This window comes from Melospiza georgiana, chromosome 16 (genome assembly GCF_028018845.1).
Source record: "Melospiza georgiana isolate bMelGeo1 chromosome 16, bMelGeo1.pri, whole genome shotgun sequence".
NCBI classification, from domain to species: domain Eukaryota; kingdom Metazoa; phylum Chordata; class Aves; order Passeriformes; family Passerellidae; genus Melospiza; species Melospiza georgiana.
In genome coordinates, this window is record NC_080445.1 from 14,563,195 (window position 1) to 14,576,991 (window position 13,797).

Here is a 13,797-nt window from a genome sequence, read left to right on the forward strand (position 1 = left end):
TCTGGAGTTCAGGAGAAGCAGGGGGGGTGTGTGTGTGGGGTTCCTGCCATTTGTGAGTTCAAAAAGCAAAGCTCTGGCATTTGTGATCCATCACTTTACATCAGCTGAAGAATTAAAACGTGGCTCCTCATCCCAGGGTATTTATGACCCTGCTGTTCTTGCTTGTGCCTGTGCTTCCTCCTGATCCAGATGTCCCCCTGAAGGAACAGCCCTCCTGTGACCTGCTGGATGTCACAGGAGGAGTTGCTGGTTAGTAAAATAAATGTACCTAGTAGCAATAATGGAGGTCCCAAATACACTGGTAACTCTGACTGACCAAGGAAATCAGAATTAGCATGAGGCACTGCTGATGGAAGAACATTTTTCTGTTCATCTCTGGTCAAGAAAGGTAAACTGAGCCTGGAACAGTCAGAGGAATGACATGAGGATGGCTGGGGAAATGGAGAATCCTCTCAAGAGTTAAACCAGACCATGGCTCCTTTGACCCAAAGCTGAGAAACAAATCTGATTTCTGATAAACACTTCAGGGTAGGAAAGGTCAGAGGTGTAAAAAGAGTTACTTAAAATAAAGTTCAGATAATGCCACAGGAACAATTGGGCACAAAGTGGGCACAAAATGGGCACTGCTTGGTGTCTGAGCTCTAGATTTTGGAATCTTTAGTACACCAGCAGTGTGACGGTGTTCACAGGGGCCTGAGGATGAGGGAAGAGATGAGGCTGTTTTCAGAAGGCTTGATTATTTATTATTTTATGATATATATTATATTAAAACTATACTAAAAGAATAGAAGAAAGGATTTCCTCAGAAGGCTGGCTAAGAATAGAAAAAGAAAGAATGATAACAAAGGTTTGTGGCTCGGACAGAGAGTCCAAGCCAGCTGACTGTGATTGGCCATTAATTAGAAACAACCACATGAGACCAATCACAGATGCACCTGTTGCATTCCACAGCAGCAGATAATCATTGTTGACATTTTGTTCCTGAGGCCTCACAGCTTCTCAGGAGGAAAAATCCTAAGGAAAGGATTTTTCATAAAAGATATCTGCGACACCAGCAGTGTATGAAAGACGAGGGGAGACAAGGAGCAGCAGCAGATTTGCTTACTCACAACTTTCCCTCCCAGCCCAAGGAAAGCTGGGGTGTTCCCAGTGCTCACCAGCTCCTCATGCTCTGTTCATTTCTGATTTTTCTCAGGACCCAGCTGCTGTAGAAGCTCACTGTGCCTACCTGACCTCAGGCACTGCCCTGGTGCTGTGCCTGCAGAGGCCCAATGCTGTGAAGAAGCTGCTGGATCTCCTGGGACCAGAGGATCCTCAGCTGGCCCAGGCACTGGATCCACGCCTCTGGAGGGCTCAGTATGGCACCAGCACAGTCCAGAATGGATTTTATGGTAGGTTTTTGTAAAAGAAAACTCCAAAGGCTCAGATATACAAAAAGCCAATGTGTTATGTTGTGTTTGTTCCCTCCTGTCACTGGATCTGTCACTACAGATCCAGCCTTAGCAGGCACTGCAGGACATTATTCCCCAAGAAACTCTCCCTGTGTTCTTGGTGGCTGAGCTGAGTGTGTCTCAAGCAATGAAATATTCTCCCAGAAGATAAATTCCAAAAGGCTTCCTCCCGGAGCAGCCCCAGCTCTGCCTTTATCAGAACACATTTCCTTTGATCTCTCTTTGCTTGGTCATTTTGTACTTTTAGCTTGGTTATTTTGGAATTATTCCCAAGAACCCATCTGTCTTCCCTGCCTGTGTGTCCCTTCCTGATGTCTCCATTACCCATTGGCCAGCTCCAAGATTTCCCAAAGACTCCAGGACATGCTGTAACATCTCCCAGTGCTGGGGGCTGGCAGGACAGAGGTGACCCAAACCTGCTGAGGCAAGCAGGGAAACTCAGCAGCATCTGGAAAGGCTCTTTGCAGCTGGCACATGGGCAGAGGCACAGGGCAAAGGCAGCATCCTTGGAATTCTGCCCCATCCCAGCTCCACTGCCAGCAGGGAGGCACTGGGATGTGTGTGGGGGGTGGGAAAGGATGGGAAAATGGGAAATATCCCTGGAGAGAGCAGTCTGTAGAGAGCCCAACATCACTGCCACAAGGAGGGGAGGGTGTCATTCCAAAATTCACATGGAATTAAGGATGGTTAGCTCCCTGCCTGTGTGTCTCCTCAGGAATATGAAAGGAATACAGAAAAATAAAGCAATAATTTCTGTAAATTCAGGTGAGCTGGCAGGCACTGTGTGCCCAGAGTCCCAGAGGAACTTTCCTGACAAGATCCATTGGATTGTTTGGCTTTTCCCATTGTGCCTGGGCTGTGAAGTCACTCCTTATTTCCATCCACGTCAGGTGGGCTGCTGAGAACTGGCAGGGAGGGAAGGAGCCACAGCTTGGGAGAGAGAACCAGGCCCTTGCTGCAGAACCTCAGGACTTGGGATCTCAGGAGAGATCCCACAGGATTTGTGGGAGTGACTGAAGAGCAGGATCTGCTTGTACAAAAAAAAAAAAAAAAAAGCAATCAGGGCTCTCCAGCCAATACTTTTCCATTTCCAGCCCCTGCTTCTCTGGCTCTTGAGATGAATGGCTGGATTGTGTATCCAGATTGCTCTGAAACTCCTCAGGCATGGCTAAGAATGGGTAATAAACATCCCAAATTTCATGTGTTTACTACAGCTGGAGCATCCCCAGCATAGCTCAGTGAAAATGAGCAAGGGGAGCTGAGTCTCATCCCATTTCTGTTGGGAGTTACAGGGAGATCCTTGGATGTTCTGACCCCCTTCAGCCCCCCGGGCTGGGATCTGAGGCTGCTCTGTGCAGGAACAGGGATGAGCTGGAGCTAACTCTGATGGACCTGCCCATCTGCTCTGCCCTGGAGCCATCTATCCATGAGCAAAGGAGGGTTCCCAACCCCCTGCACCTCCCACAGCTTTTCCTCCAACACAGTTAAGCTGGAAGAACCTTCAGTGAGTAACTGGGGGACTGTGCAAGCCCATCCTCCTTTCCTAGCAGGGAATACCAGGCTTTCCTAGCTTTGCTCCAGCTGAGGAAGAACTTCAGTTAATGCCTGAAGCAGAACAAACACCTGCTATTTCCTCCCAAAGGGACAAAGGAAATGCAATTGAGATGAAGATGGGGTTCCAGGGAGACTGGTGAACCAAGAAATGCAGCTTTAAACCTGTAGGGCTGAGCTACAGAGGTGAACCTGCAGCCTCCCATCTCATCTGGGCTTGGGAAGTCATTGGACTGTGCTTTTTGTGCTTTTCCTTGCATCCAAAGAGCTCTTACATGTGCACCCTACACTGTCTTGTACCTTGAGCAAAGTGAGAGTAAAAGGCTCATTTGGGAGCGTTTGTGTTCTCTGTAATGGCACCAATGATGGAAGGTTTGGTGTGGAGCTATGGAAAGGATCCAGCCCAGCTCATACACTTTAACACAGCCTCAGGATTGTAAACTGCTGCCTTAAGGGCTCTGGCTATACAAACCCTGGAATTATGGTGCTCCAGCAGGGCTGAGTGCTCTCAGGTGGAATCCTGTGAATGGGCAGCCTCCAAGGTGGGAATATTTCAGAGGATATTTGCACCCAGGAGCATGGATCTGTGCCAGCACATTGACAATCTAGCTAAACTCCAATAGAAATAGCTTTTCCCTCTCTAATATTTTCCATCCACAAATCTCCAAACATTCTGAGTAATGCTTTATAACACTGTTGCTTTATAGGGAAATATTCAGCTGCTGAGCCTGGAGGGACCTCTCGAGTCACTGGGTTCAGTTAATTCCCTCACAGACAGCCCCATCACGTTTGCCCTTCCATGAGCACCCACCCCAACTGGAAGGATGTCACAGAGCCTAGAGAGCTAAAAATCTTCTTATATTTTCAAACTTAAATATAGCCACATACACTCTGTGCCCATTTGTTCCTGTTCCATTATCTGGACTTTATTTTAAGTAGCTCTTTTACACCTCTGACCTTTCCTACCCTGAAGTGTTTATCAAAAATCAGATTTGTTTCTCAGCTTTGAGTCGTGTTGGGTCAAAGAAGCCAAGGTCTGGTTTAACTCTTGAGAGGATTCTCCATTTCCCCAGCCATCCTCATGTCATTTCTCTGACTATTCCAGGCTCAGTTTATCTTTCTTGACCAGAGGTGAACAGAAAAATGTTCTTCCATCAGCAGTGCCTTGTGCTAATTCTGATTTCCTTGGTCAGTCAGAGTTACCAGTGTATTTGGGACCTCCATTATTGCTACTAAGTACATTTGTTTTACTGACCAGCAGCTCTTCCCCTTCAGTAAGGACAGCCTGGTGTGATCCAGAAGCAAGGGAACAACAGGATTTAGAGCTGGAATTGAAAGGTTTCACAGCCTCCTGAACATGATTCCCTCAGCTCCACTGTTAGGAAATAGAAGGGGTCTTGTTTACAAGAGGAAGCTGCTGAGTGATAGTAGGACAAAATCAAAATACCAAGGAAGCAATGGAACTATTCTAAATATAATGGTTTAAAATGTTTGCTATTACTGTACAGAACAGCTGGCCTTTAAAGCAATTACTGCAGTGAGTTGCACATCATCAATCTCTCCAAAAGATGAGTGTGAGTCTAGAGAATGTTTAATTCATGGCCTGAGAGAATCTTCTCATTGTGTTTCTCTCTCAGGCTCCAGATCCTATGCACTGGCAGTCCAGGATGTGAAGCTGTTTTTCCCAGAAGGGCTGTGCTGTGCCCAGGCTCAGCCAGTGCAGGAGCAGGAGGTAGGAATGAGCCCCTTGCTGAGCTGACCCTTGCTGTTTTGCTGTAGATAATGCAGCTCTGGCTGTGTTTCCTGAGCTGCCAGGCTCTCCTGGTGCTGGGCATGTTCCTCCCCCTGCACTGAGCCCAGCAGCCTCGGTGGGGAGGAGCTGCTGCAGATGTGTTTGTTCAGCAAGCTCTGCTGTGAGTTTGGGAGGGCTCAGATCAGCATTGCTTTGGAGCAGGGACAGCAGCCTCACCCTGGCTGCTGAGCACTTGGCACCCAGGAGCTGGTTTTTACCAGCTTTGGATCATTCAGGGATGGGATGGCTGATGATGGGAAAATGATTGGGATGTGCTCAGCCAAGGGATGGAAATGTTTGAGTTTGCTGTGGCTCAGAGGTGATCCAGCTGAGATGCCCTCCCAGGAGATGAGCTCTGGAAATAACCACATCTGTAACAGGCTTTATTTATGTGGGTGTGCAGCTCAGTGCAGGGCACCCTGCCTGTCCCAGTTCATCGAGGGACACAGGGAGCTGCTGCACCCCAGTGTGGCACTGGGGAAAGCTGTCAGACCCTCCCAGGCTCTGTTTGAGCTCCTGGCCTTGAAAACCTGGGAGTGGAGACTTTAAAATGATGGCTGGATATGGGACCTTGAAAAGGATGATGAGATGCTGTGCTGAATTAAACCTCAATTAAAAAGAAGAATGCTTGCAAAATGTTCTTGTCTCTCCAGACAAGCAGGTGTTTTCTAGGCTGGCAATTACAGAAGTACACCACAACAACAAAAGCTTCACAGCTTGTCTGAATCAATACTTGAGGAGTGTTATCCCTCCTCATTAGGTAATGTGTTCACATGACTTGCTTCTCCCTCCCTCCTGCAGATCCATAACCTGAAACACGACCCCATCCTCAGCCTGGGAATCAGGAAACAGCACAAGATCCTCACCCATGAGCCAGGAAAACACCCCAGTGTCCTGGGCTCTGAGCAGCCAGGCAGTCCTGGTAAGGAAATGTAACTCCTCTTATAGATTGGGGCTGCTATTGATTAATTGGACAGCAAGACAAACCATCTGGTGGCAGCAAGATTGGGTATTGATGTGCTTTCAGAAGGGAGAGACAGCTCTGAGCTGCAGAGAACAGCTCCAGGGGAGTCCAGCCTTTAACTGTTCACCTGCCAGCCCTTCAGGGCTTTACAGACAGAGCCGTCCATGAAGTCTGACCTTAACAGCAGCAGCAGAACAAGCACTGACAGCACAGCTGCAGTCAGAGCAGCACTTGTTCCTCTCTGAGCCCTCCCAGGTGTCTCAGCACAGCCCTGGTGGGTTGTGTCCATCCAGAGCCTGCCCTGGAGAGGCTGCAGGGCTGGGCAGGGTGAGCTGTGCTGTGCTGTGAGTACATAAACATCAGCTGGTGCAGGGAGTGCTGCTGGCAGCGTGGCCAGAGGCCTCTCCTGAGCTGAGCTGAGCTCTCATTCAGCTCCCAGTGCTGCTGAGCAGCTGCCAGCTCCAGATGACTCCCAGCCATGGCCAGGCTGGCTTTGATTGGGAGCTGGAGCCTCAGCCAGGCTGACACTTTCTGAGTGCAGCAGCTCCTCAAGGCTTTTCCTGCTGATTTGGCTTGATGGACATGTGTAAACACAGCTGTGCTGCAGGGCAGGAGATGGCTCTGCACGAGGGGATGCTCCCACCTTGGGATGCTGTGGATTGATCCCAAGCCTTTATAAACAAGCAAGGACCAGGTGAAAGCAACCCTGTGGTGGTCCCTGGGGAACAGAATTGTTTAGAACAATTATTCCCATTCCTGTAGCTTCAGGACTGATGTGGGCAGCTCAGAGAATGTTGCTGTGCTACACCTGATCACTGCAGTCCTTAATCCCAGCAGTGGAACCTCAGGATTGCTGTGGGTGGGAGAGGAGCAGGGTAAAAATGACAGAATCACAGCCCAGCCCTGCCTGACACAGGATTTTGGGGGCATTGGTCACTTACCAGCAGGTGCAGAAGTGCAAGGGGGGGTGGTAAATCAAGTCCTCTGCTCCTGGGGTGAACACCAAGTCACTTTTGTGCAAGGAGTCTCTAAAGGAAGATTTGTCCCAAGGTATTTGAGGAGGGTGTTTTCCCCATCATCTTAGTGCAGGTTTGCTGTGATCAAATCACTTGATTTGTAGAAGAGATTACATAAAACAAAATAAAATAATAAACCAGCTTGTTGTGGAGAGAGCACAGGTACTCTGCAGGCTTTGCACAGCTCAGTGTCAGGAGCTAATCTCAAAATACATGCCCCTAATTTCCTGCTACACGAGGATATCTCAGCTTTGAAGATGCCTAAGCAGAGCAAAAGGGAAAGCTGTGTACAGCTCTGATGTGTTTGTGTCTCAGAAAATGTATTTCAAAGAGTTACTGTCCTGGAAAAGCAAATCCACGTGATCTCTGAACTGTCAGGCACGATCTCATGAGTGCCTCCAGCAAAGCAGACACATCACTCACGTTCTGGGCTCTTCTTGGACACTAGAGGAAGCTCTTGCACACAAGGAAAGCTCCTTCCAGCAAATAATTATCACCAAGCTGCTGTCTAATGGACAGACAGATTTATCAGGAGGAAAATATGAAATACATTAAGCCTCACGTATGCTGAGCAGAATTACATTTGGGATTATAAAAGCAGCTGGATTAGCAGCTCTCTGTGCTTGGCAAAAATGGAAATGGGAGAGGAGCTCCTGTAGCAAACCAGCAGTTGTCCTTGTCTGACTCCTGAAATGGGGTCACTCCTGCTGTCTTGTGATCTCCAGACAGGCACAGAAAGGCGTGCAGCAGCTCGGGGTGGGCACCTCCCAGGGCACATCCCCAGGCTCATCCCCGGGCACCTCCCAGGGCACATTCCAGGGCACATCCCTGGGCAGCTCCCTGGGCACATCCCCAGGCTCATCCCCAGGCACCTCCCAGGGCACATCCCCAGGCTCATCCCTGGGGAGCTCCCTGGGCTCATCCCCAGGCACATTCCAGAGCTCATCCCAGTGCTCATCCCAGGGCACATCCCCAGACACATCCCTGGGCATGTCCCAGGGCACCTCCCAAGCACATCCCAGGGCACCTCCCAAGCACATCCCAGGGCACTTCCCAGGACTTCCCCAGGGCACATCCCCAGGCACATCCCAGGGCATCCCTGGGTATATCCCTAGGGCTTATCCCCAGGCATCTCCCTGGGCACAACTCAGGGCACATCCCAGGATATCCCTGGGCTTATCCCAGTGCTCATCCCAGAGCACATCCCCGGGCACCTCCCAGGACATCCCAGGGCTTATCCCCGGGCACCTCCCCAGGCACATCTCAGGATATCACAGGGCACCTCCCTGGGCTCATCCCAGGGCACATCCCTGGGCACCTCCCCAGGCACATCCCAGGATATCCCCGGGCACCTCCCAGGGCACCTCCCTGGGCTTATCCCAGGATATCCAGGGCACATCACTGGGCTCATCCCCAGGCTCATCCCAGGATATCCAGGGCACCTCTCTGGGCACCTCCCCAGGCACATCCCAGAATATCACAGGGCACCTCCCAGGGCACCTCCCTGGGCTCATCCCAGGATATCCAGGGCACATCGCTGGGCACATCCCTGGGCACCTCCCCTGGCACATCCCTGGGCAGCTCCCTGGGCTTAGCCCCAGGCACATCCCCAGGCACCTCCCAGATTGCATCCCAGGGCACATCCCCAGATTTGTCCCAAGGCATCTCTCAGGATATCCCTGGGCACCTCCAGGGGCACATCCCAGGCTCATCCCAGGGTACATGCCAGGACTTCCCCAGGCACATCCCAGGGCACCTCCCAGAATATCCCAGGGCTCATCCCCGGGCACATCCCTGGGCACATCCCCAGACACCTCCCAGGCCATCCCAACACCGCGGTGCCCCCGACTGCCACGGGCCCATCTGTGCCAGGGCACTGAGAGGGCTCAGAGGTGCTGGGGGCAGAGACCCAGCAATGTTGTGCTCCTTTCCCAGCAGGTGAGGCCGTGCTGGAGCAGCTGTGGCCCAGCACGTGCCTGCTGCTGCCCGGGCTGATCCTGCGGGGCCCGGAGCTGCCCCCGTACGTGGCACTGCTGGAGGAGCTCCTGGGCAGAGGCTGCCTGCTGACTGCAGCTCGGCTGGCTGTGCTGGACTCAGCCCAGGCTCTCTGCATCTCCCAGATGCTCAGCAGGGCCAAGGGCAGCGTTGCAGCAAAGGTATGGAACAGCTGGGGCTGGGCTTTGCTTCCTTGGCACCAAAGAGGAGCCTTGTAATGATGCCTCGCTGGGATGGTGCTGCCCCGAGGCTGTGGTGGCACTATTGCAGCATTGCCTCTGAGCCCTGGCACCTCTGGTGAGGAATGTGGGCACTGGGGCTGCTTCCTGATGGTCCTGCATCCCTGGGAGCCCTCATGGGAATGGCCCATCCACCCCTCATTTATTGAATGTTCCATTCCAGTCAGCCATCACCCTGTTCTGTGTGCTCTGCTGCTGTCTCCTCTCTGGTTTCTCCATGGAAATACAGTTTCTATTTCCCTCTCTGTAATCACACCCCATTTTTTTACAGGGGTGATTACAGGATTACCCCTGTAATCCCCTTCTACAATGCTAAAAATCCCTTTTTCTTCTTGGACTGTGCCCTGGAGCCTGAGGTTTTCCCATCTGGAGTGTTGCCTCCAGCTCTGGGGTTCCCAGCACAGAAAGGAGCTGGAGTGCTGGGGCCAGTGCAGAGGGGGCACCAGGATGATCAGAGGGATGGAGCAGCTCTGCTGGGAGGAAAGGCTGAGGGAATTGGGATTGTTCACCTGGAGAAGAAAAGGCTTTGGGGTAAACTCAGTGTGGCCTTCCAGTGTGTGAAGGAGCTACAAGAAAGATGGAGAGAGACAATTTACAAGGGCCTGGAGGGACAGGACACAGGGAATGGCTCCCAGTGCCAGAGGGCAGGGATGGATGGGATAATGGGAATTGGGAATTGTTCCCTGGCACAGGGTGCCCAGAGCAGCTGTGGCTGCCCCTGGATCCCTGGCAGTGCCCAGGGCCAGGCTGGATGGAGAACCTGGGACAGTGGGAGGTGTCCCTGCCCATGGCAGGGGTGGGACAAGATGGGCTTTGAGGTCCCTTCCAGCCCAGGCCATTCTGTGGCTGTCAGCAGGTGCAGCCCTGGAGTTTGGCACAGGATGTGCTGCTGGGCTGAGCTGACATTGCTCCACACAACAGACAACCAGGCCCAGGCTCTTTTCCTCTTGGTGTAGGAGAAGCCCACCCTGTCAGGAACCTTGCCTGGGCAGAGCTGGGAGGTGGAATGTGCAGGAAAGTGCTGTCAGCAGCACAGAGTAAGCAAGGGGGGACAGGAATGACAGTGGCAATCACCCAAGGGCTCTCAGACCACAGCAGCCCCTTCACAAAACACAAACATTTGGGCTTCCAGCTCTCAGGTCTAAGTCTTGGGTGTTATCTGTAATAGGAGCATGTAAGATCTATTCAGGTTGTGCTTTTAAAAACTGACACATCCCTTTGAAGTACATCTGTGTGGAACAGCAATTACATCTAGCAGGCAATTATTGTAAGCACTGCTTGCCTGTGCCCTGAGTCCCCTGAGGATCCATCCCCTGCACAGGGAATAATGTGCACAGCTCTCTAGGAAGGACACTGGGGGAGCAGAGCCATCCCTCCCTCCTCCTGTCAGAGATAAATGGCCCTGGGGTGTTTCCAGAAGGATCTGGCACAGCTGAGCCAAAGGTGAACGTCACAGCCTTTGCTCTCCCTTTCTAGGAGGGACATGGGCTGCTTCAAGTAATCAGTGTTTCTGCTAAAATATCTCAATATTTACCTGTCTTGGTGTTCCTGCTTCCAGCAGAGGTAGGGAGTGAATAACACACCCGGGCACTGCTGGTTTTCACTCAGAGAGGGCAGCAGGAATACTGGAGGGGGTCACAGACAGCTCAGACATGGCACTGCCTCTGCCTGGGGGGGTCACAGACACCTCAGACATGGCACTGCCTCTGCCTGGGGAGGTCACAGACACCTCAGACATGGCACTGCCTCTGCCTGGGGGGGTCACAAACACCTCAGACATGGCACTGCCTCTGCCTGGGGGGATCTGCTGCTCTGTGGCTCCTGTTCCTCACCCATCAGCCACACTCAGAGACTTGTTCAGGTGCAGAGCAGCACCAAAGCTCTGTTCCTCCCTCTCTTGCAGTGCTCCCTGCTGAAGGATGGGCTGTGCCTGGTGCTGGCAGCACAGTGGGACAGCTCTGTCACCTCCCTGGGCTCCCTGCTGGACAGGTAAGGAGGGCACCTCTCTTCTGTGCCTCTCACTCAAGGGCAGCCTGTTCTGGGTCAGTCACTGGTCATGGAATTGTTCGGGTTGGGAAAGATCAAGTTCACCGTTAATCCAGGCCCTCAAGTGCCACCTCCACACATTTTAACTCTTCCAGGGATGGTGACCCCACCACTGCCCTGGCAGCTGTGCCAGTGCCTGACCACCCTTCCCATGAAGGAATTTTCCCAATATCCATCCTAAACCTCCCCTGGCACAGCCTGAGGCCATTTCCCCTTGTCCTTTCCCTGGAGCACAGCCTGACCCCCCCCTCCCCAGCTGTCCCCTCCTGTCAGGAGCTGTGCAGAGCCACAAGGTCCCCCCTGAGCCTCCTTTGCTCCAGGCTGAGCCCCTTCCCAGCTCCCTCAGCCCCTCCTGGTGCTCCAGCCCCTTCCCTGGACATGCCCCCAGTGTATCTTGTCATGAATGGCCCCATACCTGAGAGTGTCCCCCAGTTTCCAAGCCATGTGTCCTCTACTCAGGACCTTTAAAACCCAAGTTGTGTCCTTTGTTAAGGACCTGCAGTGTCCATAAGGTTCCATGAATGCAGGGAATTCTCTGAAATTAGGACTCACATTGGGAATAGACCTGCTGAAGCAATAAAATTCCTAGGAGAAATATCTTAGCAGATTTTATGTTTGCTGAGAAGGAAAAGAAAAAAAAAAAAAAACAAACAGAAAACCAAACCTTAAAATAAACACCAGAAAGCAAAATCAAAAATTAGCCTCTTAAATAAATCACCAGAAAAGCTGGGTAGAGGATGTATAAGCCTGGAAAAACAAACAGAACCCCTCTGCAGGGACTGATTAGTGAAACAGAGTGATTAGCAGGGCAATTAACCCTGTGTTCCCCAGAGGGGAGGGCTCCCTGCACGGGGCTGCTGTTTGGCACTGGCACGAGCAGCTCTCACACATGGCTCCTCTGGCACAGGAACCAGAGTCAGGGCTGTGCCACATCCCTGCCAAAACCCCATCCTGGCTTGGGCTGTGCCCTCTGGAGCACTTCCAGAAAGTGCTGCCAGTGTGTTCAGGAATGCTGGGGTTTCAGGGATCCAAGCTGAACATCCACGTGGCTGCACCTCAGAGTTCTCACTCTGCAGAAATGTTCCCAGGGCCACACCTGGGAGGGATGGCTGGAACAAATTCCATTGGTAACTTTTCAAAAATGTTTTTATTCTATTGACAAGATTTTGACTTCCATTCATTTAAAATCACACCCTTGGGAGCCACATCCCAAACCTTCCTCTCTGCAAGGGGGGACAAACAGCCACCTAGCCAAGGCCTTTGTGGTGAGATTTCTCCCAGCTTTCTCTGGCTTACAATGGAAAAAAAGTGAACTTTTGGGAACCTGGAGGTCACTACTGGAAGTAGTTCTGGGAAAGTCACTCCAGATCCCAATATCTCTATTTTCCCCAGCAACACAGTCGTGGGTGCAGCTTAAAGCCCAGCACTCCCCTGTCCTCCAGGCTGGGATTCCAGGGGCCAGTCCCAAGGCAGTCCCTCCACAGACACCTCCTGGGGCTCCTCCTGGGCCCCCAGGGGCTGAGCAGGAATTGTGCCAATGTCTGCACCTTCACCCCCCTCCTGCTCTGTGCAAAGGATGAAATTCTGTGCTGAGCTCCAAAATATCCATGTGTGACTTATGGGGGTCAGGAGGCACTTCCAAAGGGCAGGATCTGCCCCAAAGAGCAGGATCCACTCTCAAATGAATGGATCCAGTCCCAAAGAGCAGGATCCACTCTCAAATGAATGGATCTACCCACAAATAGCAGGGTCCAGGCCCAAAGAGAAGGATCCAGCCCCAAACAGCAGGATCCAGCCCCAAAGAGAAGGATTCACTCTGAAATGAACAGATCCAGCCCCAAATAGCAGGGTCCACTGTCAAAAGAATGGATCTAGCCCCAAAGAGAAGGATCCAGCCCCAAAGAGAAGGATCCACTCTCAAATTAATGGATCCAGGCCCAAATAGCAGGATCTACCCCCAAAGAGAAGGAACCACTCTGAAATTAATATACCCAGCCCCAAATAGCAGGATCTACCCCCATACAGCAGGATCCAGCCCCAAAGAGGAGGATCTAGCCCCAAACAGCAGGATCCACTCTGCTTCTCCCCACAGTGCCAGAACCAGTGATCACAGAGCCTTTTCAAACCAGCTCTACAAAAAAACACCAAACCAAAAACCCCAAAAAAAAACCCCAAAAAACCCCAAAAACAAAGAAAAAAATCCCAACGTTTTTGCCTTCATGATGGAAAATGCCTGTGGAAGGGAGAGGCAGCAAAGGTGTGCCCGGGGGTGGGAGGAGGGAGGGAGGGCTCTGATCCCCAGGGAGATCAGGAGCTCACACCCTTTCTGTCTGTCAAGCTGTGGAACTTTTTCAAATGAGCCTGACTTCACTGGTGCCTCCCAAGGACGCTTCATGCCAAGACATCTTCAATTTAAATAACACCAGAGGTTAATTACTCTCACAGCTCCATCAGCCCTTTGTGTCCCGGATAAATCACTGGATATTCATCTCCTGTCTCTGCCAGGACCCAGCATTGCAATACCTGCCCTGCTGGAGCCTCACCGTGCTGAAGGGATTATTTTCCAGATTTTCCAGCCCTTGAGTCCCAGCTGAGCCACATTTCTCTGGCTTTGTGCCACGGGGAGGGAGGGAGGGAGGGAGGGACGTTCCCATCGGTGATGTCAGAGATGGGCTGGGATAAAGAGGAATCAGGTGTTGAGAGGAACAATGTGGGCTCTGCCAGTGAAGCTGCTCCTGGTCCT

At 51.8% G+C, this 13,797-nt stretch overlaps 1 protein-coding gene across 1 annotated transcript in view; it reads left to right on the plus strand.

Moving 5' to 3' along the window:
* The window catches only part of DNAAF8 (dynein axonemal assembly factor 8), a 111,013-nt gene that overhangs the window by 90,339 nt on the left and 6,877 nt on the right, over positions 1 to 13,797 (plus strand). The window contains exons 27-31 of the mRNA XM_058035841.1: positions 1,196 to 1,391; positions 4,640 to 4,734; positions 5,596 to 5,716; positions 8,710 to 8,930; positions 10,912 to 10,997. Of these exons, the coding sequence (XP_057891824.1) occupies positions 1,196 to 1,391; positions 4,640 to 4,734; positions 5,596 to 5,716; positions 8,710 to 8,930; positions 10,912 to 10,997 (719 nt within the window). The remainder of the gene's footprint in view (positions 1 to 1,195; positions 1,392 to 4,639; positions 4,735 to 5,595; positions 5,717 to 8,709; positions 8,931 to 10,911; positions 10,998 to 13,797) is intronic.